Raw genomic sequence first — 23,301 nt, forward strand, 5'->3', positions numbered from 1 at the left:
AATCTGTACTTAAAAAATGTTATAAAAATGAGATGGAGTGGGGCCTATTACAGCTGCTAATTAATGATATTTCTTTTTTTTTAATAGGTGTCAGCTGTGATGCATGTTTAAAAGGAAATTTTCGAGGTCGCAGATATAAGTGTTTAATTTGCTACGATTACGATCTTTGTGCATCTTGTTATGAAAGTGGTGCAACAACCACAAGGCATACAACTGACCACCCAATGCAGTGCATATTAACAAGGGTAGATTTTGGTACGTATTTATTTCTCATTCTAATGGGTTGTCATTTAGAATTTTGTGTGCATGTGCGTGAAGAAGTTTAAAGGCAAGATGTTCTAAAACTATTCCCGATAGCATACATTAAAAATAACATGACTCTTACTTTTGTATTCTAAAGAATTCTCATAATCATAGCTCAACTGTTCATAAAAGCGATTCAGATATCTATCTAGAAAACTGACACGGTATGAGATGGAAGGAGCGCCTCAGTAAAATAAAGGAACTGTTCGTGCTAGCAGTACACAAGTATTCTTGCTCTGGCTGCCAGAAAGCACAGTTTCTGTTTCTGCAGTTGATTAGAAGCCCTTGTTAATCCATAAGAAAGGCTATAAATGTTTCATGCTATAATTTCTTAACTAGTCGGCACTTGGGGTTTTTTTGTTTTGAGAGCGAGAGAGACACACGCATGAGGGAGGAAGAGAGAATCTTAGGCAGGCTCCACACTCAGCACGGAGCTTTTCTGTTTCTAGCCATCATAGTGGGTGTGAGGTGGTATCTCATATGGTTTTGATTTGCATTTCTCTGATGGCTAGTAATAGTAACCATCTTTTCTTGTGCTTACTGGCCATTTGTATATCTACTTTGGAGAAATGTCTATTCAGATCCTTTGTCTATTTTTTTAATTGGGTAATATGTCTTTTTATTATTGAGTTTTAATAGTTCCTTATATACTCTTTATACAAGTTCCTTATCAGGTGGATGATTTGCAGAAGTCTCCCATTTCATGGGTTGTCATTTCACTTTTTTGATGGTATGTTTTGAAGCACAAAGATTTTCATTTGTTGTTGTTGTTGTTTATTTATTTTGAGAGAGAGAGAGTGAGTGGGGGAGGGGCAGAGAGAGGGGGGAGAGAATCCCAAGCAGGCTCTGTGCTTATCAGCGCAGAGCCTCATGCGGGGCTCAAACTCCCAAACCGTGAGATTATGACCTGAATCAAAATCCAGAGTCGGATGCTTAACTGAACTGAGCCACCCAGGCACCCCTACAAAAGTTTTAATTTTGATGACGTCCAGTTTATCTTTTTATTTTCTTTTGTTTTGCTTTTAGTGTCATATCTAAGAAACCATTACCCAGTCTAAGATCATGAAGATTTACATTTTTGTTTCCTTAGAAGAGTTTTATTGTTTTCGCTTTTACTTTTTTTATTTTAGTTATTTAAGTAATCTCTACATGCCGTGTAGGGCTCGAACTCACAACCCCGAGATCAAGAGTAACATACTCTTTCTACTGAGCAGTTAGGCACCCCTTAGCTTTTACATTTAGATCTTTGCTCCATGTTGCATTAATTTTTGTATATGGAATGATGAGATAGATCATTCTTTTGCATATGGATATCCAGTTGTCCCAGCATCATTTATTGAAAAAGACTATTCTTTATGCAGTGAATTGTCTTGGCATTCTTGTTGAAAATCAGTTGACCTGAGGTGGAAGGAGTAGGGGATTGGTGTAATATTGGTCACATGGTACAAAGTTTCATTATGCAAGATGAATAAGCTCTGGGGAGCTAATGTACAGTATGGTGATCATAGTTAACAATATTATATTGTATACTTGAAATTTTTGGAGAGGACAGATCTTAAATTTTTTCAACACACAGGTAACTATGTAGACATGGTGATCTTTTCACAGTGAATACTGCATCAGAACATCAAGTTGGATATCATAAATATACATAATTTTATATGTCTGAGATATCTCAATAAAGCTACTAGGAAAGTTGGTTGACCATAAATGTGTCTTTTCTTAGAGTCTCCGTCTGTTTCATTGATTTATATATCTGTCTATATGCTAGTACCACAATCTTAACTACTGTAAACTTCTAGTAAGCTTTGAAATTGACAAGTATGAGTCTTCCAGCTTTGTTTTGTTTTTTGTTTTTTCAAGATTGTTTTGAGTATTCTAGATACCTTGAGTTTCTATGAAAGAATTTTAGGATCAGCTCATCACATTTCTGCAAAGAAGCCAACTGGGATTTTGATGGGGATTGTTTTAAGTCTGTAGATCAGTTTGGAGAGCAACAGTATTAAGTCTGCCAGTTGGTGAACATGAGATGTTTTTCCATTTGTTTAGTTTGTCTTTAATATTTTTCAACAAAGTTTTGTAATTACCAGAGGTTGAGTTTTATACTTCCTTCTTTAAATGTGTTACTAAGTATTTTATTCTTCTTGTTATTGTAAGTGTATTTTTAAAATTTTATTTTTGGATTGTTCACTGCATGTGTATAGAAAAATAATTGGTTTTTGTATGGATCTTATATCCTATGATGTTGTTCATTAGTTCTAATAGGATCTAATTGGATTTTTTAGGATTTTCTATATGCAAGGTCATGTCATCTGCTGATTACAAATGGTTCCACTTCTTCCTTTCCCTCTAGCTGCTTTTCCTTTCATTTTCTTGCCTAATTACTAGACCATCCAGTAAAATAATGAATAGAAATGGCTAAAGCAGACACTCTTGTCTTGTTCCAGGTCTTAGGGGGGAAAACATCCAGTCTTTCACCAATAAGTGTGATGTTAGCTATAGTTTTTTTGTAGATGTCTTTTATCAAGTGAAGTTTTATTGATTTTTGTATATTTATCCCCACCTATCCCAAACATACCTGGCAAATCTTATACATATAATAGTGTGTGTGTGTGTGTGTGTGTGTGTGTGTGTGTGTGTGTGTGCACAAGTGTGTATGGGCAAATACTTTTAAGATAGCCTAAATCTTCCTAAAAATGAATGTGAACAAATCTCTCACATAGCAAATGTTGTCTCTTATAAAATTTTCTCTTATAATGTGCTATTTTTAAAAAAATTATTATGTTTATTCTTGAGAGAGAGAGACAAGAGCACAAGCAGGGGAGGGGCAGAGAGGGAGACACAGAATCTGAAGCAGGCTCCAGGCTCCGAGCTGTCAGCACAGAGCCTGATGCAGAGCTCAAACTCATGAACCGCGAGATCATGACATGAGCCGAAGTCGGATACCCAACTGATTGAACCACCCAGGCGCCTCCTCATATCCTATTAAATTAAGCATTTGTTTCATGTTAAGTATAGTTCTTTGGAATGAAGTGACATAATATACTAAATATACTTTCAAATGCATTTCCTTTTGTGTTACTAATGGAGAAAAATAAATTTATTTCTTGAGATCTACTAATGAGGCAAACAGATTATTCCCATAGAATATCACTAATTCATCAGTTCTTCAGTAACCAATATGGACAGAGTCTGTTGTGGTAGTACTCCATTCAAGTTAGCATTTTTGCTCAGGTTCCTTCCTGCTGTAAGAATGGTGTGTGCTTTAGACAGATAGCTGTGTCTGGGGATTGGCATATTGATCACATTTGCCTATTCCGAGCACTTGTGTTCTTGTATTATGATATGCCCTGCTGATTCTTTTTTTTTTTTTTTTTAAGATTTTATTTTAAGTAATCTCTGTACCAAATGTATAGAACTAAACTCACAACTCCGAGATCAGGAGTCACACACTCTGCCGACTGAGCCAGTTGGGCACCTCTCCCTCTGCTGATTTCTTTGTGTTGACACTGGCATTGGTACAGTAGCCACAGAGATAAAGAAAAAATAAATTACAGTAAAATTAGAACTAGATGTGAAATGAGAGATGTTTCAGAATTAAATGAAGGGAGGGGGCCTGGCTGGCTCAGTCAGAAGAGCATGTAACTCTTGATCCCAAGGTCGTGGGTTCAAGCCCCACATTGGGTATAGAGGCTACTTAAAAATATCTTAAAAAAACATTCAAAGTTAAATGAAAGGATAAAAAGTTGTTTGTTTTTCTCTCTTTTAAAAAATTTTTTAACGTATATTTGTTTTTGAGAGAGAGATGGGGCACCTGGGTGGCTCAGTCAAACATCTGACTTCAGCTTCAGTCATGATCTCACAGTTTGTGGGTTTGAGCCCCCACGTTGGGCTCTGAGCTGACAGCTCAGAACCTGGAGCCTGCTTCCAATTCTGTGTCTTCCTCTCTCTCTGCCCCTCCCCTGCTCATGCTCTGTCTCTCTCTGTCTCTCTAAAACGAACAAACGTTAAAAAAAATTTTTCTTTATTTTTGAGAGAGAGAAGGAGCATGAGCAGGGGAGGGGCAGAGAGAGGGAGACACAGAATCCAAAGCAGGCTCCAGGCTCCGAGCTGTCAGCACAGAGCCAGATGCGGGGCTTGAACTCACGAACTGTGATGTGAGATAATGACCTGAGCTGAAGTCGGATGCTCAACCGACTGAGCCACCCAGGTGTCCCTGTTTGTTTTTCTCTTAAGGAAATAATAGCTTTGTGGGTGAAAAAGGAATTTTGGAGGGGTGGCATGGAGTCCCAGGCAAAATAAGGATGTTGCACATATGAGGTACCTAAGCACTCTTTGACAGGGTGAGGTTTTTGGAGATTTCAGGGACACTGTTGTTTTACATTATTGTACCTACCATATGTTTACATTTTCATGTGATAAAAGAAAACAATAATTATTATTTCTCACTGCAGTTCCACTTTATTTTTCAGATTTGTACTATGGTGGGGAAGCTTTCTCTGTAGAGCAGCCACAGTCTTTTACTTGTCCCTATTGTGGAAAAATGGGCTATACGGAGACATCTCTCCAAGAACATGTTACTTCTGAGCATGCAGAAACATCAACAGAAGTGGTAAGTGAAGAAACCTTGTATCTAAAGTGATGTGTTAACGTACATCATTTCTAACAAAAGTAAAACTAGGTCACTGTCCTCTGTCTCCTACTAAGTGTACTGATACTGTTTGCATAATAATTATTAAAATGCTCTTTTAACAGCAAGTTTTACACATCCTAGGAGGTTGCATGTGTGCAAGATAACACGCTTCATTTATTCACACTAGCTGTTCTCGCCCTGTTGCTAAAAGCACAGTGTGGAATCTTGACCAAATTCAGGAGCCCTTAGCAAATGTACTGTGAACAGGTTAAAAGCACCCCACCCTGAAGCACAGCTCTTTCTAAAAAGCAGGTATTCTTGCTACCTGCTTAATTTTTCTTCTACAAGAATGCCTTCATAATGAAATTTTAAAATTTTAAGTGATAAGTAATAATCCATTGTCACATCTCATTGTAACATATCGCTTTGTTTTTATTAGGTCAGATCTCTTGGTTCATTGGTCGGAGCTCTAAGGTCCCTACAAGTTCCTTCTACTCTAATCTTTCCCAACTGGCTAAGAGCCAAAGACCTGGAATAATGCACAAAGGAAATCTTGGCTTGAAAGCTTTTTGGGTATTTAACTTGACATCTGAGTCAGCATATATTCAACTTTTAAGAAACGATAAAGTACACCCAAAAGAGCACCCTTCCCCACCTTTACTATTTGTAATAATAGATAAAGTGAGAGATGAGAAATGGAACTGTAGGTCTGGGATTTGGAGAATTTTGGCACAAGCAGTTGCACATTGCATCAACTAATACGCCCCTAAATGTATTCAAAACAAATTAGCTGAAACTCAAGAAATAGGGTGTCCGAGGACATACAGCTGCTGAGGGGCAGAGCCTGGTGTTTGAAGTCAGCCAGAGTCCCTCTGGGTTGTAGAGTCCCTACTTAACCATTGTCCTGTTTTATCTCTGCTACAGCCCTGCTGTTACAGCTGTGAGTACTACAGGTTCGCTTTTATTCCCATTCACACTGCTTAGTTGGATGCTTAAAGTTGCTTATAAGGTGTGTAGGTCAACCATTTGGTAAATTGACATTATGTAGTCCCAAAGCCAAATTTTCGTATCTAACAGCTCAGAACTGCTCTCATCTGGAGCCTCAGAACACTGTTGACACATTTTACTACTGTTCTTAATTTGTTGTTCTTATTTTGTAAAGGTGACCTTGCTTCCTTTTGGTTCAGTCCCAGATACCAGTATGAGGAATGTGGACTTGATCGCATCTCATCCTCGTTGTTGTGGGAAATTTGGAATAATTTCTTTTTGACTTAATTTCTGTTACTGGATACAACAGAGAGGGGTTTCTCTTACTGAACCAGGCATTCTTAAAATCTTTACTAGCCAGTAGGCCCTGGGATAGTACTTCATCACTCCACTGGGGCAGGACAGCTACTCAGTTTTCCACACCCCAAATTGCAGAATCCAGCAGAAAGTTAAGTCCTTCCATGAGCGAAAAGCTAGTCTTTTGAAATAAGAATGAGTAGTTCTGCCTCAGCAGCTTTGCCTTGATTTTTTTTTTCCTGTAAGTAAATACTCATAATTTGTTTACACTCCTCTACACCTGATTCACAGTTTGAAAATTAAATATTTACCATCTACAAATGGTTTAGTGGTCTGTCTCTTATAAGGCATGTTCAGTATGTGCCTTTGTTAAGTTCCCAAGCTTTTGTACATAGTTCAAGACAGTGGCCATACTGTTTTTAAATTGGTTTTTGTGGAGTATTTTAAGGATTGCTCCCTCCTCAGCAGCCCTTAGTCTGCATGAACACCACATCTGCCCTCTGTTTCCACCCAGGTGTTTCAAAGTGAAAAATGGCAAGCAAACAAGAATCTTTGATATGAAGGTACAGGGTTTTTTCTTCCTCAAATCTTGTGAGTCCTGTCCTCTTCAGTCCAGGGCTGGCACCACATATGACTGGTCCGTTCTGAAGGATTGGTGCCTATGCCACCAGTTATTAAGTATTTTGAGTGCCTCTCTGCATGCGTGTGAAGCATTTATAAATGTCCAGGTGATGTTACTAGGTGTTACTAGGTGTCCCTCTCACCCCACCGCCCTCCCCAGTATTTTGCCGAGGTCATGGTTAGTCAAACGTGGAAAACTTCTGGAGTTCAAGAGTGACTCATGTTATTTTGGCGGGGGACTCATGTGTACCCCGTTTTCTATTCCTATTTACATTTTTCTTTCCTTTTTTTTTCTTTTTTTTCTTCCTTGTTTTTTTGTTTTTAGAGAGAGAGAAGACACTAGTGAATGAGGGGCAGAGAGAGAGAGAATCACAGGAGTGGGAGAGAATCACAGGCAGAGACAGAGAGAGAGAGAAGCGAGGCTTACCTCAAGTGGGGCTCGAACTCACCCAGTGTGGGACTCGAACTCACAAACTGTAAAATCATGACCTGAGCTGAAGTCAGATGCTTTAACAACTGAGCCACCGTGGTGCCCCACCTACATTTTTCTTTCTAAATGCTTAATGTGCTATCTTGCTTTGCTCCTGTGTTTCTTCCATGTGTCGGCTAGGCCACCGGTTTGTAACTTCATGGGACTTAAGGATCTCCCTCCTCTAACCAGCATCCATTTGGAACATTTAGGGGTAAAAGAATGTCACTGTAGGTATTATTGTCACCACTAGTAAGCATTTACTGATACCTGACATAGCTGGTAAGAAAGTCTACTGAAGGTTAATGTTTAAAACAATTTTGTAGGGGCGCCAGGGTGGCTCAGTCAGTTAAGTGTGTGACTTTGGCTCAGGTTATGATCTCATAGTTCATGAGTTTAAGCCCCGCATCAGGCTCTGCACTGCGGAGGCTGTTTGGGATTCTCTCTCTCCCCTCTCTCTCTACCCTGCCCCCACTCACTCTCTGTCTTTCTCAAAATAAATAAATAAACATTTTTAAAAAAGAAAAAAATACAACAACTTTGTAGACAACTTTATAACCTTGTCTATATGTCTCTTTTCTTTTTCAAATAGGGACTCTAAAGGCCCCATATAAGATTTGCCCCCTTTCTTAAGATTAATTTGGGATTACTCAAGAGACTTTGATTTTGAGGGTATGGAGGACCCTTCAAAACCAGATACTATGCAAAACAACATCTGACATAGAATGAGTGAGGGTGATTACTACTTAAAAATTTAAAAAGTGGATTGGGCATAGCCTCAGGAGTCTTTTTTTTTTTTTCCTAAGCTTTTATTTGTTTATTTTGAGAGAGAGCAGGCGAGCAGGCACGAGCAGGGTAGGAGCAGAGAGAGAATCCCTCACTGTCAGCAGAGAGCCCGATGCAGGGCTTGAACCCACAAACCATGAGATCCTGACGTGAACTGAAACCAAGCGTTGGATGCTTAACCAACTGAGCCACCCAAGCAGCCCTCAGGAGTCTTTATGTAAACACTAAACATGGTAAACAATGTGATCTTGAGATTAAGCACAAGTTCTTAAAATCCCGCACAGTTACCACGAGATTGGGTAGATTGGGTAATGGAAAGAATTAAGAGGGGAAGTGTAGTACAGTATGTAATTTTAAAATCCATCAATCTAGTAGCAGAAGTGAGCAGTAGTGGTCAAATGGGATTGCAGATATGAAGGATTATTGAGGAAGTGTTAGGATGGTGGAAGAAACATGGTAGGTAGAAAAACTTTTCTTTGGACATAAAAGAAGTGACTCCTGAATTTTTTCTTAAATCCTATGTATTTGAGCTTGCACTGTAGCTAGTTTGAAAGCCGTCAGAGATTTTGTTTTTAGGTGAAATGTGCTGCTACATTTCATTAATGACATGTAGGTAGCTTGCTCTCAGTTGTTAAAGTAAATCTCTTGTAATTTATCTGAAGAATATTATGCTTAAAAGATAAAAGCACTTTTTGGTTTACCAACATTTTCTTCCCTCTTCCAGAAATGTATGTATTAATGTATTATTCTGTTCATAATAACAGCAGTCTTCTAATAGGTCATTGCTGGGAACTTCTTGCTTTCTATTTTTCATTTGATTTACTCATTTTTATTACTTTCCAGAAAAGGGGTTAGGGTAGTGTCCAGCTTTTAGGTGCTCTTCATTTATGTTACTGATAACATTACCCCCACCCCTTTTTAATGTTTATATATTTTTGAGAGACAGAGTGCAAGTGAGGGAGGGGCAGAGAGAGAGGGAGACACAGAATCCAAAGCAAGCTCCAGGCTCCAAGCTGTCAGCACAGAGCCCAACACAAGGTTTGAACCCACGAACTGTGAGATCATGACCTGAGCCGAAGTCAGACAGACGCTCAACTGACTGAGCCACCCAAGCATCCCTCCAACCCCCCCTCTTTTTAAAGTTTATTTATGGGGCCCCTGGGTGGCTCAGTCGGTTGGGTGTCTGACTTTGGCTCAGGTCATGATCTCGCCATTCGTGAGTTCGAGCCCCGTGTCGGTCTCTGTGCTGACAGCTCAGAGCCCGGATTCTGCTTGGGATTCTGTGTCTCCTTCTCTCTCTGCTGCTTCCCCACTTGTGCTCTGTCTCTCAAAAGTAAATAAATGTTAAAAAAAAGTTTTAGGGGCGCCTGGGTGGCTCAGTCGGTTAAGCGTCCGACTTCAGCCCGGGTCATGATCTCGCAGTCTGTGAGTTTGAGCCCCGCGTCAGGCTCTGTGCTGACAGCTCAGAGCCTGGAGCCTGCTTCTGATTCTGTGTCTCCCTCTCTGCCCCTCCCCTACTCATGCTCTGTCTCAGAAATAAATAAACGTTAAAAAAAATTTTTTTTTAAATAAATAAATAAATAATTTTAAAAAGTTTAAAAAAAATAAAAGAAATAAAGTTTATTTATTTATTTTAAGAGAGAGAGCGAGCAGGGGAGGGACAGAGAGAGAGGAAGAATCCCAAGCAGGCTCTGCACTGTCAGCATGGAGCCCTATGAGGGGTTTAAACTAACCAACCTGTGAGATCATGACCTGAGCCGATCAAGAGTCAGATGCTTCATCAGCTGAGCCACCCACGCGTGCCCCCATTTCCTCCCCTTTTTAATGAAGACTTAGGTGTGTTCTTAACAAAAGGAGTTTAGTTTTGAAATAGTACGGTTGTACTGTGTTTTATTTATAAGAACTAAAAATCACGGAGAAAGAATGATTTTGGAAATTTCCCATAGTCTGACTTTAGACAATTTTATTTTGAGTAATAATTCTTGGGGCATCTGGCTGGCTCAGTCAGAAGAGCATGAGACTCTTGGTCTCAGGGTTGTGAGTTTGAGCCCCACGTTGGGTGTAGAGATTACATGCATACATACATACTCTTTAAAAACTAATGACAACAGTTCTTATGGAGAAAACGATGGCATAAAAGGACCTTTGAATTTTTTTTCATGATTCAGAATAATCAATTTTAGCTGGTAACTTACTTAATATTTAAACAGTTGTTTGAATGTCATAGAGCACAGAATAGTTTATCATCATTGTCGTGGCAAATTTGTACTAAACAATTAGATGCATTTGATCTCTAAATTAAGCAAGCAAGAAAGTATTAGATCAAATATTCCAGCCAAATTAACATGATAGATATGATTTATTCATGAAGGCTATGAGAAGTGACATCTGTTTTAAACTGTCTATAGGACTTTTAAATCCTGATCATCAATCTATCTGTATTTCATTGAGAGACTGTTTTAATATGTCGATATGTAGAGCTAACTTCCGCACTTATTTCCTTACTAGGGGCAACAGTGGAGTGAACCACAGTTTGTACATCTCTTTTAATCTAATTTTATACACTTTCTTAAACATTGTAACTGCCTTCTTACCCTTTTAATCGGATAATCAGGAAAGGTAAGCATTTAAAAGCCAAACTCACATTAAAAGAAAAAAAAAACGTTTTGACTCTTACTGCTTGCATTCTTTATCAGAGAATGCAGTTGGATGCTATCTGCTTTTCTATGAACTCACAAGGGTATTTTATCTAATAATGCTGTAGAAATAAATACATAGGATTTGAAAAATACAGTTGCTGCAGGGAAACCATATTGCCACTGCTCAGCTGCATTTAGCTGGAGAGATTGTAGAAGATTAGGATTTGGTACTTTTACAATTTGTGCTTTTCATTACTTTTGACTCCAAACACTTTCTATTTTATAAATCAGTTTTTCCTGTCTTTAGTGTTTGGCTGTCTTTGCATATTTTTAAATAATAGTTACTTTGAATACATTTACTTGTTTAAAATCAGATCATGGTACTTTTTTTTTTTTTTAACATTTATTTTTGAGAGAAAGACAGAGTGCAAGCAGGGGAGGGGCAGAGAGAGAGGAAGACACAGAATCTGAAGCAGGCTCCAGGCTCTGAGCTGTCCACACAGACATGGGGCTCAAATCCACGAACTGTGGGATCATGACCTGAGCCAAAATTGGACATTTGAATGACTGAACCACCCAGGCACCCCAAGATCATAGTACTTTTGATTTTAAGAGTGATACAGCTATTAGTACCCCAGCAGATTTTTTGGAGTTGTGAGCAGGGAAGGAAATGATAGGAGATATTTTGGGGATTCCAGATTTGTTCTGGGATAATCCTATATACATGTGTCATGACATTTTTAAAATCTATTTCTGTAAGAAATAAGTTCCTTAAATGCCTGCTATTTGAGAGTATGTTGTTTTTCCTGGGTAGGGTTTTCATTGCTTTCTACTTTCTCCTATGTTGAAGTTGAATTAAAATCCTGTAAGGGAAGGAAAACGGGCAGTTTTCTGAATGGGAAGGGGAGCACTGGGTAAAATAGCAGGTGTTACACACATTCATTTTGAATTTTTTTTTTTTTCTTTAGCCACTAGTCTGGTTTCTTCTTTGTCCTATAAAATACTGGTTTGTCTAGTTCAGTGTCCAGACAGCTAATTTTAAGTCAAAGAAATGTTCTGCAGGGTTTGTAGAAAGATTTTTAGGAAGGATGGTATAAAGATGGGAGCTCTTCGACAACTGTTGGCAAATTACAGGGTGACTCAGAAGTTCTTTAAATGCTTTTCAGTCTTGTCTCTTCTTTTCCGGACCTGCCCCTCAGATTTAGAAAAAAAAAAAAAAAAAAAAAACAAAAAAAAAACTGGTAAAATTATTTGAAGATGCCAGTCTTGATGTTCATAGCTGAGGTCATCTTTTTCTAGGAAGCTCTGGCAAACTCAGTCTTACTTGACAAACTGGTTATGCCCTTGAGAAGGGGAACATGCAGAAAGCTTCAGTCCTCATCAGACTCTAACTTAAACTCACTGTAAACCACACAGACCCACTAACTAAGGTAGAGTTTATTTCTGATTCTTCACTAAAATTGCTTCTTGCTCTCAGGCACTGCCTCCCTGCCCCTGTCTCCCTGCATCTTTCAGGCTCTTCTTGATACCACTAAGAGGTAAGAGGTTCCCATGTCCTTTCTCAAAATCTACAGGTAATAAATATAGCTTGCACCGGGTTAGATTAAGAAAGTGGAGCTGACATTGGGGTTTTTCTTCTAGGTGAGCATGGGTGCTCATATCTAGAGTGAATTGTGGGCAGGATAAAGAAAAAAGACAGTTCTGAATCCTTTGGAGTTATATTTTACTGTTGCTAAATTATTTTTTTTTATTTTTTTTAAATGTTTTATTTTTATTTTTGAGAGAGAGACAGAGCACGAGTTGGGAGGGGCAGAGAGAGAGAGGGAGACACAGAATCTGAAGCAGGCTTCTGGCTCTGAGCTGTCAGCACAGAGCCCAACAGCACAAGGCTTGAACCCACGAACTGTGAGATCATGGCCTGAGCTGAAGTCAGACACTTAACCGACTGAGCCACCCGGGAGCCCCATCAGTGTACACATATAGTTTAAATTTCTGCCCAAAAAACATATTTAAGGAGATGCCTGGCTGACTCAGCCGGTAGAGGGTATGACTCTTGTTCTCGAGGTTGTGGGTTTGAACCCCATGTTGGGTGTAGAGATTACTTAAAAGTGAAAAATCAAGGGGTACTTGGGTGGCTCAGTCAGTTAAGCGTTCAGCTTTTTCTTATTTTTAATATTTAAATTTATGTATTTATTTTGAGAGAGAGAAAGCACGCATGGAGCAGGGAGGTGGTGGCAGAGAAAGAATCCCATGCAGACTCCACACTCAGTGCAGAGCCCGATGCGGGCTCGATCCCACATACCTGACATCATGACTGAGCCAAAAGCATCAGTTAGCCAGCTGAACCACCCAGGTGCCCCAAGCATCCAATTCTTGATCTCAACTCAGATCTTGATCTCAGGGTCAGTTCAAGCCCCACCTTGGGCTCCATGCTGGGCATGAAGCCCTACTTAAGAAAAAAAAAATCTTTAAGTAAGTAAGTAAAATAACATTTAAAACCAAAACTTAGTTATTTAGGACTTTTAAATCATGTATAAAAATGTAAGGAAGGGGCTTCTGGGTGGCTCAGTCGGTTGGGTGTCAGACTTCGGCTCAGGTCATGATCTCGCAGTTTGTGAGTTCAAGCCCCGAGTCGGGCTTTGTGCTGACAGCTCAGAGCCTGGAGCCTGCTTCAGATTCTGTGTCTCCCTCTCTTTCTGCCCCTCCCTCCCTCGTTGCCCCCCCCCCCACCCGTCTCTCTCTCTCAAAAATAAATAAACATTTTTTTAAATGAAAAAATTGAAAAAAAATGTAAGGAAAATTAAAACCTTTGTATATAGCAAAAACTCCTAAAATTCTAAATGCTACTCTTTAGAAGCATGTGACACTTCCAACCTAAGTATTAAAATGGGGAGAATGGAACTGAGGAGAAAAATAAATTCAATATGAAGTAACTCCTACTTCATTATAAGTTAATTTCAGTGTTGCGCTGTAACAATAGAAAATTAGATTGTAATCCAGTTGAATGGTGTGCTCACTCAAGTCTTGAAAGGACCTATGTCTCTATTGGCAAACTGGATGGTTAAGGTGCAAGTGGCTACAACTTAGATAGTTCTAGGCCCAAAAGATTTTCCAGTAGTGCTTTATGTATCTCTTCAAAGCAAAACTCCAGCATTCAGTCTTATATTTATTATAGCTACAGATTTTATAAGATGAACCACTTTTAATTGGGTAGGAGATCAAAAACCTGACATCACCAATAAACCTCAGCAATAGTTAGCTTGGTAGATTATCAACTTTATGTTTGTTTAACTCTAAGGATTAAAATGCATGTGAAGGCTTTTTTATGTGTCTTGGCCTTAAATTCTAATAGCTCTTTTTGGATCATCACTTTTCAGTAAAAGAAATTCTGTTAAAAACATCCCATTATATTGCAAGTGATCAGAAAATTTTGCCTAACAGAACAAGCGTGGGATATATCTAGAGTTGAGTTTAAGAGCCCTTCAAAAGAAGAGACATGAATTGTAATCTGGTTTGAATAAATAATGAAAAATACATCCCAATTTATAAGAAGAGATGAAACTCAAAAAAAAATGGAATTTGTATGAACTTGAATGGTGGCAGGATCACCATGTTCACTGTCTTCGTTTCTTAATAATCTTATAACCCAGGATATTAAGTGAACACTGATTTGGTCCTCAGTAAATACTTAATGAATTAGTTAATCCATAGTAACAAAATTATACAATATAACAAATTTGACTGGTGAGAACTTTCATTAACTTTCATTAAGTAGCCCACCTGGACTTCTTGGCATAGATCTTTAACTAGAAAACGGTCGCAGTTGTAAACAGCACAAGAGAAACCGTGTTTATTGCAGTCCCAGAAGGTGCCCCGTATCTGAAACAGTGCTCACAAGGCTTTGTTACATGTTTTCATTTAAATTTATATAACCTACACATATGAGAAGAAAGGAAGAAGAAAACACCAACTTAAAAAGAAGTTATTTTTGTAAATGTCCTTTGGACACCTAGCTTGAAACTCAGAGCACAATAAATAAGTACGAGGTTGGCAGAACACATCATGTGGTGAATTTTGATTTCGAAGCTAGCTTAGGAAAAACCTATGTAATCTTGTGTTAGAAAGTTAGTAGAGGGGCGCCTGGGTGGCTCAGTCAGTTAAGTGTCTGACTCTGGATTTCAGCTCAGGTCATAATCTCACAGTTCGTGGGATTGGGGCCCACGTAGGAGTCTGCACTATCAGCACAGAGCCTGATTGGGATTCTCTCTCTTCCTCTCTCTGCCCCTCTCCCACTCACACTCTCTCTCTCTCTCTCAAAATAAATAAACATTAAAAAAAAAGAAAAGAAAAAAGAACTTTCTCTCCTCCCCATGTATTAAAAAAAGAAAGAAAGAAAGTTGGTATAATATTAACAAAGGAAAATTATTTGACTTGGAATTGTGTTTTTATCTTTCTTGTGCTTATGATGTGGGGGGTGCACAAACTCACCGAACACAAGTAAATAAGCAGCTTTTCTGAAGGCAGTAGAGCCGTGGCAGTTATTCTTCACTGCATTGTAATTTTGTCCAGAACCTGTAACTCCTCAGATACAAGAGTAATACCTTTAATCTTCTTAACTGTGATTCACTTCATAACTTGACCCACAGCTGTAGTAGAGAAAAGGAGCAAGGAGAAGGAATGTTCATGTAATGACTGGACAGAAAGCAAAGTAACAGGAAGGTGGGGGGCTGCAGAAGGGCTTTGTGTGAGAAAATGTGTGGGTGCCTGAGAGAAATTGAGTCGTTAGTTATAAACAGGAAGAGGGTGAGGAGAACACAACACTCACTTTACCTTCCCTTCTTTGCCCTCAGAGGATAATGTCAGAAGATTCTCTGTTCTAGATCATTCCTGGGTCAATTATTAAGGACAAGTTGGAAAGGGAGATTTTAGTGGCCTTTCTCTAGATAAATGTTCGTGACTTCTGAACATATCTCCCCAAGTATTAACCAAGAACATTACGTTTAGTATGTAAAGTGTGAAGTGCTTTCTGAGGCCTCTGAATTCTTGGAGTAAGGCACAATGGCTCTCAGCATAACAACTGTAAAACATGTGGCCTCAACCCACACAGACTTTATGGCCCATCTGAAGAGCAAACTAGCTTATTTGACACAATTGGAGAATAACACAGGAAGGAGTCAGAGGGCTTTGGGACTTCATGTAGGCCTTGAAAAAATGGGTATGATTTCAAAAAGTGGACAGAATGGGAAGGTAAAGGCATTATTCAGAGGGAAGAGACAACATGAACTAAGATGTGGTATTGAGAAAGAAACATAGGCAGAAGGGATGGTAAGGTATTGATTGTTGTGGGAAATAATGGGAAATAAAATGGAATCAGGTGAGTACGGCCAGATACTAGAGAACCATTAAAACGAGAACATTTGTCCACTTGGTCTGGTGGATAATAAAGAGGTTTGACATTTGTACAGAGGAATAATGTTACTTTCTCCGCCATCATGCCACCCGGGCTTTTACTTGGGAATGGAAGGATGGTAGGATTTGAGTGATTCTGTAGTCCTTTTGTGACAGGATGAACCTAATCATAATGATTATGTGGATGAAAATGAATCTTTTTTAAAAAGGGTCCAAAAAATGAACTACAAAGAAGCTGTGCTGCCGTAAGATCATCATTGCCAGACAAACGATGCATCAAACATTTGGTGTGTTACTAGAAAGTAACAATAGAAGATGATATAGGGAAATCACAGCTTTTGAACAGTTACTCAAAAGGAACGTATTTCTCAGAGATCTAAAATTAATCAGATAAATGAAATAAATGAATTTATCAAGTTTCAGAAACCTAGTCAAGAAATACCAATTGTCAAACCAGTTATTTCGCTTAAAGTGTTTGCTGCTACAGGGCTCCTGGGTGGCTCAGTCAGTTAAGCATCTGACTCTTGATCTCAGCTCAGGTCATGATCTAACAATTCGTGGGGTTGAGCCCCAGGTCGGGCTCTGCACTGATGAGCCTGCTTGGGATTCTCTCTCCCTCCCTCTCAACAAACCCCCCCGCCCCGCCCCCCGCTCATTCTCTGTGTTTCTCTCTCAGTAAATAAATAAACTTTAAAAAAAAGTGTTTACTGTTAACAAGAAGCTTTAGTGTCCCAGAATCTGAGTTCAAGGGCAGTTTCAAGTGGTCTGAGAGGATGATGCTCCAAAGTGGGTCAGCCTCATGGTAAAGAACCAGCCTAGCTCTCAGCATCTGCTGAATGATTTTGGTGCAAGACCGATCTCTCTATAGTACTGTGGTCTAGTAGCTTCAGTTCAAGCCAGGTTATATGCTGGATCAGATAGACAGTTTTTTAAAATGCATCTTCTGGAACACTGAACAGAATGGCCAAGAAACTTGTAATGAAGCCCATCCAAAAAAAAAAAAAAAAAGGAGAAGAGCTCACTACATCATGAGAACTTAACCCCTCTGTGGTTGTTTTTGTGTCTCCCTCTCTCTCTGCACCTCCCCCGCTTGTGCTCTGTCTCTCTCTCAAAAATAAAAACACTAAAAAAAAAAAAAAAAAGAAAATTTGAGCCAGGGGATAGTAAATACAACATTTCATGTTTCATTCCTCAGGATATTTATTATTTTTAAATACCGTTGTATATTTAAGCTGTATTTACCAAACTTACCTAATTATAAGATAATTGGGACCCTTGTCAAAAATATAGATTTTCAGGGGCGCCTGGGTGGCTCAGTCGGTTGAGCGGCCGACTTCGGCTCAGGTCATGATCTCATGGTCTGTGAGTTCGAGTCCCGTGTCGGGCTCTGTGCTGGCAGCTCAGAGCCTGGAGCCTGTTTCAGATTCTGTGTCTCCCTCTCTCTCTGACCCTCCCCCATTCATGCTCTGTCTCTCTCTGTTTCAAAAATAAATAAACGTTAAAAAAAATTAAAATATATATATATATAGATTTTCAAATCTCCTAGAATCAGTTTCCAGGCAGGGGCCTAGAGAACTGTGTTTTTACCAAATATTCTGGATGAATTATATCCTCAGCCAATTTCACGAAACACTGACTTAAGCCAGTTCAATATGCCTGAACGCTGGCAAGTTGTCATTGCGTTAAGATAATGTGTTACATGGAATTTGCTTGTTCAAGTTAATAGATGTTACTATATCATGTGGCAGTCGAAGCATGATAAATATTAATGTTGACAGACTCGTAAGTTTAGGGTTAACAGCGTATCTTTTGTGTGGAATTTTTCTGTCCTCTGCAAGATACTGGGTGTGTGGGAGTAAAGACACACTCAAAACTAAGCACTAGTCTACATCCCCATCTCGAAGGTGCTTTTCTAGGGTATAGGAGGCTGTCGGTCCTGTTAGGGCATTCTTAGTACATTTGATATTTGTACTTTCCCATTTTGTCTTCCTTCCGGAATGCATATTCTCAAGGATACTTCTCTCATCTAAGAACATTTGCGTGTGTCCTCAAAGTACTGAAACTTCTACAGTTATCTTTTGTGCAGTTCAAGTTGTGCATAGACCTTGGCCAAAGGCCAGTCTAAAGCAAATATCTTAGAAGGAAGGTGCCTTTTCCTCTTAATGGTTATTTTTTCTTTGGATAAAAATCTTAACACTTGTAATCTTGTCGCATTGTAATACAAAGCTCTGCATTGTCCAGCACCTGTTAAATTGTTGCAAAATTGAGGGACTCAAAAATACCTAAGCTGGCTTGTTTGTTTGATTTGTTATACCAGAGGTTGTTTCTGCTTCTCCAAACCTGTTGGTCTTTTTGTTTTAAGCAAGTCTGGTCACGGTTCCCAAACAACAACCAAATCACACTGTCCTGCATTTCTCAAAACCGTTGACAATCTAGCTAGGCAAGACAGAAACACACAAAAAGTAAAATAAGTACAGCAGACACTGACTGGCAGTTTCATAGTACAGGAATGACACAGACAGTAAAACCTAAATTCCTGGGAAAGAGAGTTGATAATCTGTAAATTTATGAACAGATACAATTGCTCTTCTCTCTGACAGAGAAAAAACGTCTGAACACCTCTGTGGCATCTTCTAAGAAAGGCATGCACATGTTTATCCAGTGCTTTCTTCATTTCTTTGCAGGCACGTTCCTGTGTGACCTCCCTTCTTCTTTTGCACACTGTCCTGCTTAAGTGTTATTTCTCATGAGCATCTTTAGGTTTTCTTAAGGATATTTCTCAGACTCCTGAAGCAGATATAATCAGAACAGCTGAATGGGCATAAGAGGAACTGGAATCAAATCTGAGTCAGACTTTCAGGGGACTTCTGCTTTCTAGTCCTGAGAAGATGGTGATATGCGTTGGCATAGGCTCTGGGGATCAGATAGTTTGTTTTCCCGTCCGTATGCCAGCATTGGCCTCCCAAGTCTCGCCTTGCACCTGCCTCTTCATCTCTTTTACACCACCACAGGCAGGCAGCAAGGTCAACCGAGTGCCTGAATTTTACTCCAGGTGAAAGAATTCAGAGATACAACACGTGTATTGGCAACATAAGTCACATATCCTAGCCTCAGTTCTTTTCTCCCTAGAGAGACGCAAGCCTAAAGCTTTGTACACTTCCTGGGGCTCCCTTTGGCTGTGCCCCTTTGCATCAGACCTTTCTGTTTGGTTCTGTTCTTTAGCTCTCAAGTTCTTTACACCTCAAGGCTTGGCTTCCACTCCTAGACCATCATTTACCCATTTGGATTTCTGGAAGAGAAGGGGCCTTTCCTCTCAAAGTTCCTTTCTTTTGATCCTACCCCTCTTCTTCCTGTGTCACCACTCCTCTCTAACCTACTGCTTCAGAAACCACATTTCCAGCCTCCGAAGGCTCCCCTGAGCTCTGCGTGTGCACACACCACTTTATTCCTTTCTCCTATCCCTTGCCCTAAGTCGCACAAGAAGTTGGTCTTCTACTCCTTGACCTTAACCTGAACAAGCTTTTGTTCTGCCTCCCATTCCTCTGAAAGATAGAGTTCTAAAAATGGGCTCCCATCCCCATTTTCCCTTGGAAGTCCTATTCATGAATTTATAGAGCATATTTGCACATTACCAGTAATCACTGTCTTAATATATGAGCTTGTATAGTTGTATTTTAATAAGAGCTTTGCTGTCGTATTTGGAGATTGGCCCTCAAATCTAGCTTACTTTGGGGAGGCCTATGTCTCCGTCTTTACCATTCAAGACCAAACTTAGTCAGATGTGAATGTGCACTAATTAAATAGCACATCTTTAAACAAATTTTTTTTTATGGAAAGTGTTTTGTCAGACCATGCAAATGAATCGGCCAGGCTGTTAGAAGGCTTTACCGGAGCTCAAGTTTGAGCTGTTTGTCTAGAACCGTTGTGTCTGACCCTGAGAGGTTATCTGTTGGAGTTGTAAGTAACAGCGTGGATGTGCCATAGTTCATATTCAGGCCTCCGTTGCTGTTTACTAGTTCAGGATCTCTACTGTGTTGTTGCCTGGTTAAAACTCAGTTATAGTAAAATATTCATCCAACAAGATGTCTGATCAATATCCATCTATTAAATCTGCTTTCTTTACTTTCATTTCAGATTTGTCCAATATGTGCAGCATTACCTGGAGGCGATCCTAATCATGTCACGGATGACTTTGCAGCTCATCTTACACTTGAACACAGAGCCCCTAGAGATTTAATATCCTTTTAAGAGGCAAGAAGGGATAGAGTTGTTTGTAATGTTTGTCATTTTGATTATTTTTAAGGACAATATACCCAAAGAGATAAACTAACTTCCAAATTATTTGAGTTTATTTGACCTTTCCTAAAAGTGACTCGGTGTTGAGATGCAATTTATTTCTCTTGTTACATGCTGTGCCCGTCACATGAACAACACTCACTGAAAGCCGCCTTGCTCGTCATCTTCACTTCGTTTCGGTCAGATTCCCTTAAGACCGTTTGCCCGGGTGATAAGTCTTCAGTAGGGTGTTTTCATACAAAAGAGGAAAACACTAATCCAAATTAAAATCTAGTTGAGTACAAGGAGAATTTATGTGCTTCCCCTCTGTGTCCTCTGTTGCCGTACCCTGTTCTAGTGGGGGATGATGAGCAGGAGTGCATGCCGGGGCTCCTCTCCCTTGGGAGCCCCTTTCTCCAGAGACCGCCATTCCCTGCCCAGTCTCTGAGTAGGATCGCATCAGTTCACGGCCAGCTCTGAAGTCCTTTCCCGCTTTCCTTTCTGCTTCCCCTTCACAAGTCTGTCTCTCAGCAGTTGCTGGTGATGTTCCCTGTGATCTTCAAGAGATGAACAGCCCACCGGAGTAATTAATTTTGTACGCTGTGTGCTTCTCGTCTCAAGTTATGAATTGTTTTTCGAAAACTGTCACCTATTAACTCAGGGGTCCATTTTCATGTAAAGGTTTCAGTATTCATTGCAGTTTGAAGTGGTTCAAGAGCTAATCACGACTTTCCTCTTTGCCAGACTTTATTCTGATTTCTTTGATTGCCTCCCGGCAACCATAATCCAGCCATAGTCCTACTGAGGAAGAAACTGGTTTGACGGTTTTCTTGTCCCCCAGCTCCCATCCCTTGCTCACAGTTCCCAATGTTCTAATTGGCAGCATGGCCCTTCAGAGTTAGGGGAATAAAAGAAAACGAAAGCGAATACAAAGATATGGAGCCAACCTAAGAAATGAGAATGTCAGCCAGACCTGAGCCAGTCAAGGACAGAGGAACAGATGACACCACTTTTCCTCTCTCCTAAGTGCTGAGGACATGAAAGCATAATGAAGAAAGTTGTGACTTTTTTGTTTTTTTCTTGAAGAGAATAAGAAAACCTGAATGGGCCAAGAATGCTTAAGTCTTTGAGTCACTTCACATTTTATATGAAAGAATCTTACAACAATACGGAGCGGGGTTATGCTTGATCCCTGTTCTGCACCATCTTCATGGAGAAGCTAGGCAAGTAATTGCAAGCCAGGCTGTTATCCTGAATCCTGAACTTTTTCAGCAAGTTCGGGGTCCTGTAATGAAATTAGTATCCATTCAGTAGAATGTCCCATGTCACCTACATCCATTTTTGTGAGATTTTTATAAGTCCCTGGTTATCAAGAGAACATTAAATTATGCAAAATAAAAATAGGAGAAGGCATATGTTACATTTTAGATTCCTAACGAGTATTGCCATTAAGCTGTGGAAAACAAAATGTTGACATTGCAGTTATCCTGGAAATATACTGATTTTTCAGGTACTTCAAGTGATTCTGTGTGGTGACTTTGTCATGAGGGAATAGCTTCTCTCCGAACCTCATAGGCACCAGAATTTTTTTATTTTTTTATTTTTTTTTATTTTTTTTTTTTTTTTTGCTGTTTAGATGGAACCTTCCTAAAGTGTACTTTTTACACCTAGATGCTTTTTTAAAAACAAAATATGGTGATCATAACATTACTTCCTGTAGAACCTAAGCCATTATCATGAATACCATGATGAAACAGTACACATTATAATGGCACCTGAGGGCTTCAGTAATCACTCATCCTATCCTTAAATCACTCCAAAATCATCGACTGAAAACTGGGAAGCCAGCAAAGTTATTCTGCACCAGGGCGCCTGGGTGGCTTAGTCGGTTAGGTGTCCCGACTTTGGATCAGGTCATGATCTCACGATTCATGAGTCTGAGCCCCACATCAGGCTTTCTGCTGTCAGCATAGAGCCCACTTGAGATCCTCTGTCCCCCACTCCCTCTCTGCCTCTCACCTTCTTGCGCTCTCTCTCTGGCTCTCTCAAAAATATTTTCAATAAACATTTTTTTAAAAAAGTCATTCTGTACCATATAGCTGTTCCGTGTACTGCTTTGAAAGAAAAGTCTCTTTGGCTGTGCTTTACCCATACATTTACCTGTGTGGAAACAACAGTGTTGTCTTCATGAGTTTGGGCGGCTGTTCGCTGTTCAGGACCTTCTTTACTTTGAGTCAGCTGTAGAAGGTGGGTGAGGCTGCTAGCTTTGACTTTTGTTTTGTTTTGTTTTTTTTAAGTAATTTCTTCTGACAGCCAGCCAGGCACCCCTCAGAATTTGACCTCTTGATAAATATGGTGTTACTCTCTCTCTGTCCACTGCTATTAAAAAATTCAAATCTAGTTTTCAGTTTAGCAGCAGCATTAAAAAACAACTTGAAGACAGATTAAAACTAATAACCAAAAGGAGTCTTTTATTCCTGAATTTAAATTATTCATGCTGGGGGCACCTGGCTGGCTCAGTCAGAGAGCATGCAACTCTTGATCTCAGGTTGGTGAGTTCGAGCCCCATGTTGGGTGTAGAGATTACTTAAATCAATAAAACGTAAAAAACTGTAAAAATGTAAATAAAACTGCTCATACCTTTCTTTTCTATTCCAGATGATAATTGAGATTTGATTAGCATAGCTCCCCTCAGATAAAAAAAAATTGATGCTTTTTAATTTTGGTTACTTAAGTATGAACATATATGAAATTCAGCCCTGAGGTCAGGGTAAGGCGATGCCTTATCTTGGGAGTCTGACCCAATGGTGCCCTTTACCCCACCCGGTTATTGTCGTTGGAGGCTAGGAAGAAATTTGTTCCTATCTGGAAAAACATTTTTC

General features: G+C 39.6%; 1 protein-coding gene across 1 annotated transcript in view; it reads left to right on the plus strand.

Annotated features, from left to right (window-relative positions):
• The window catches only part of KCMF1 (potassium channel modulatory factor 1), a 78,318-nt gene that overhangs the window by 47,591 nt on the left and 7,426 nt on the right, over nucleotides 1-23,301 (plus strand). Inside the window, exons 2-4 of the mRNA XM_053890891.1 lie at nucleotides 88-255; nucleotides 4,776-4,915; nucleotides 20,279-20,380. Of these exons, the coding sequence (XP_053746866.1) occupies nucleotides 88-255; nucleotides 4,776-4,915; nucleotides 20,279-20,380 (410 nt within the window). The remainder of the gene's footprint in view (nucleotides 1-87; nucleotides 256-4,775; nucleotides 4,916-20,278; nucleotides 20,381-23,301) is intronic.

The sequence above is a fragment of the Panthera pardus genome, unplaced genomic scaffold (genome assembly GCF_024362965.1).
Source record: "Panthera pardus isolate Hobbes unplaced genomic scaffold, ASM2436296v1 HiC_scaffold_26, whole genome shotgun sequence".
Lineage (NCBI taxonomy): Eukaryota > Metazoa > Chordata > Mammalia > Carnivora > Felidae > Panthera > Panthera pardus.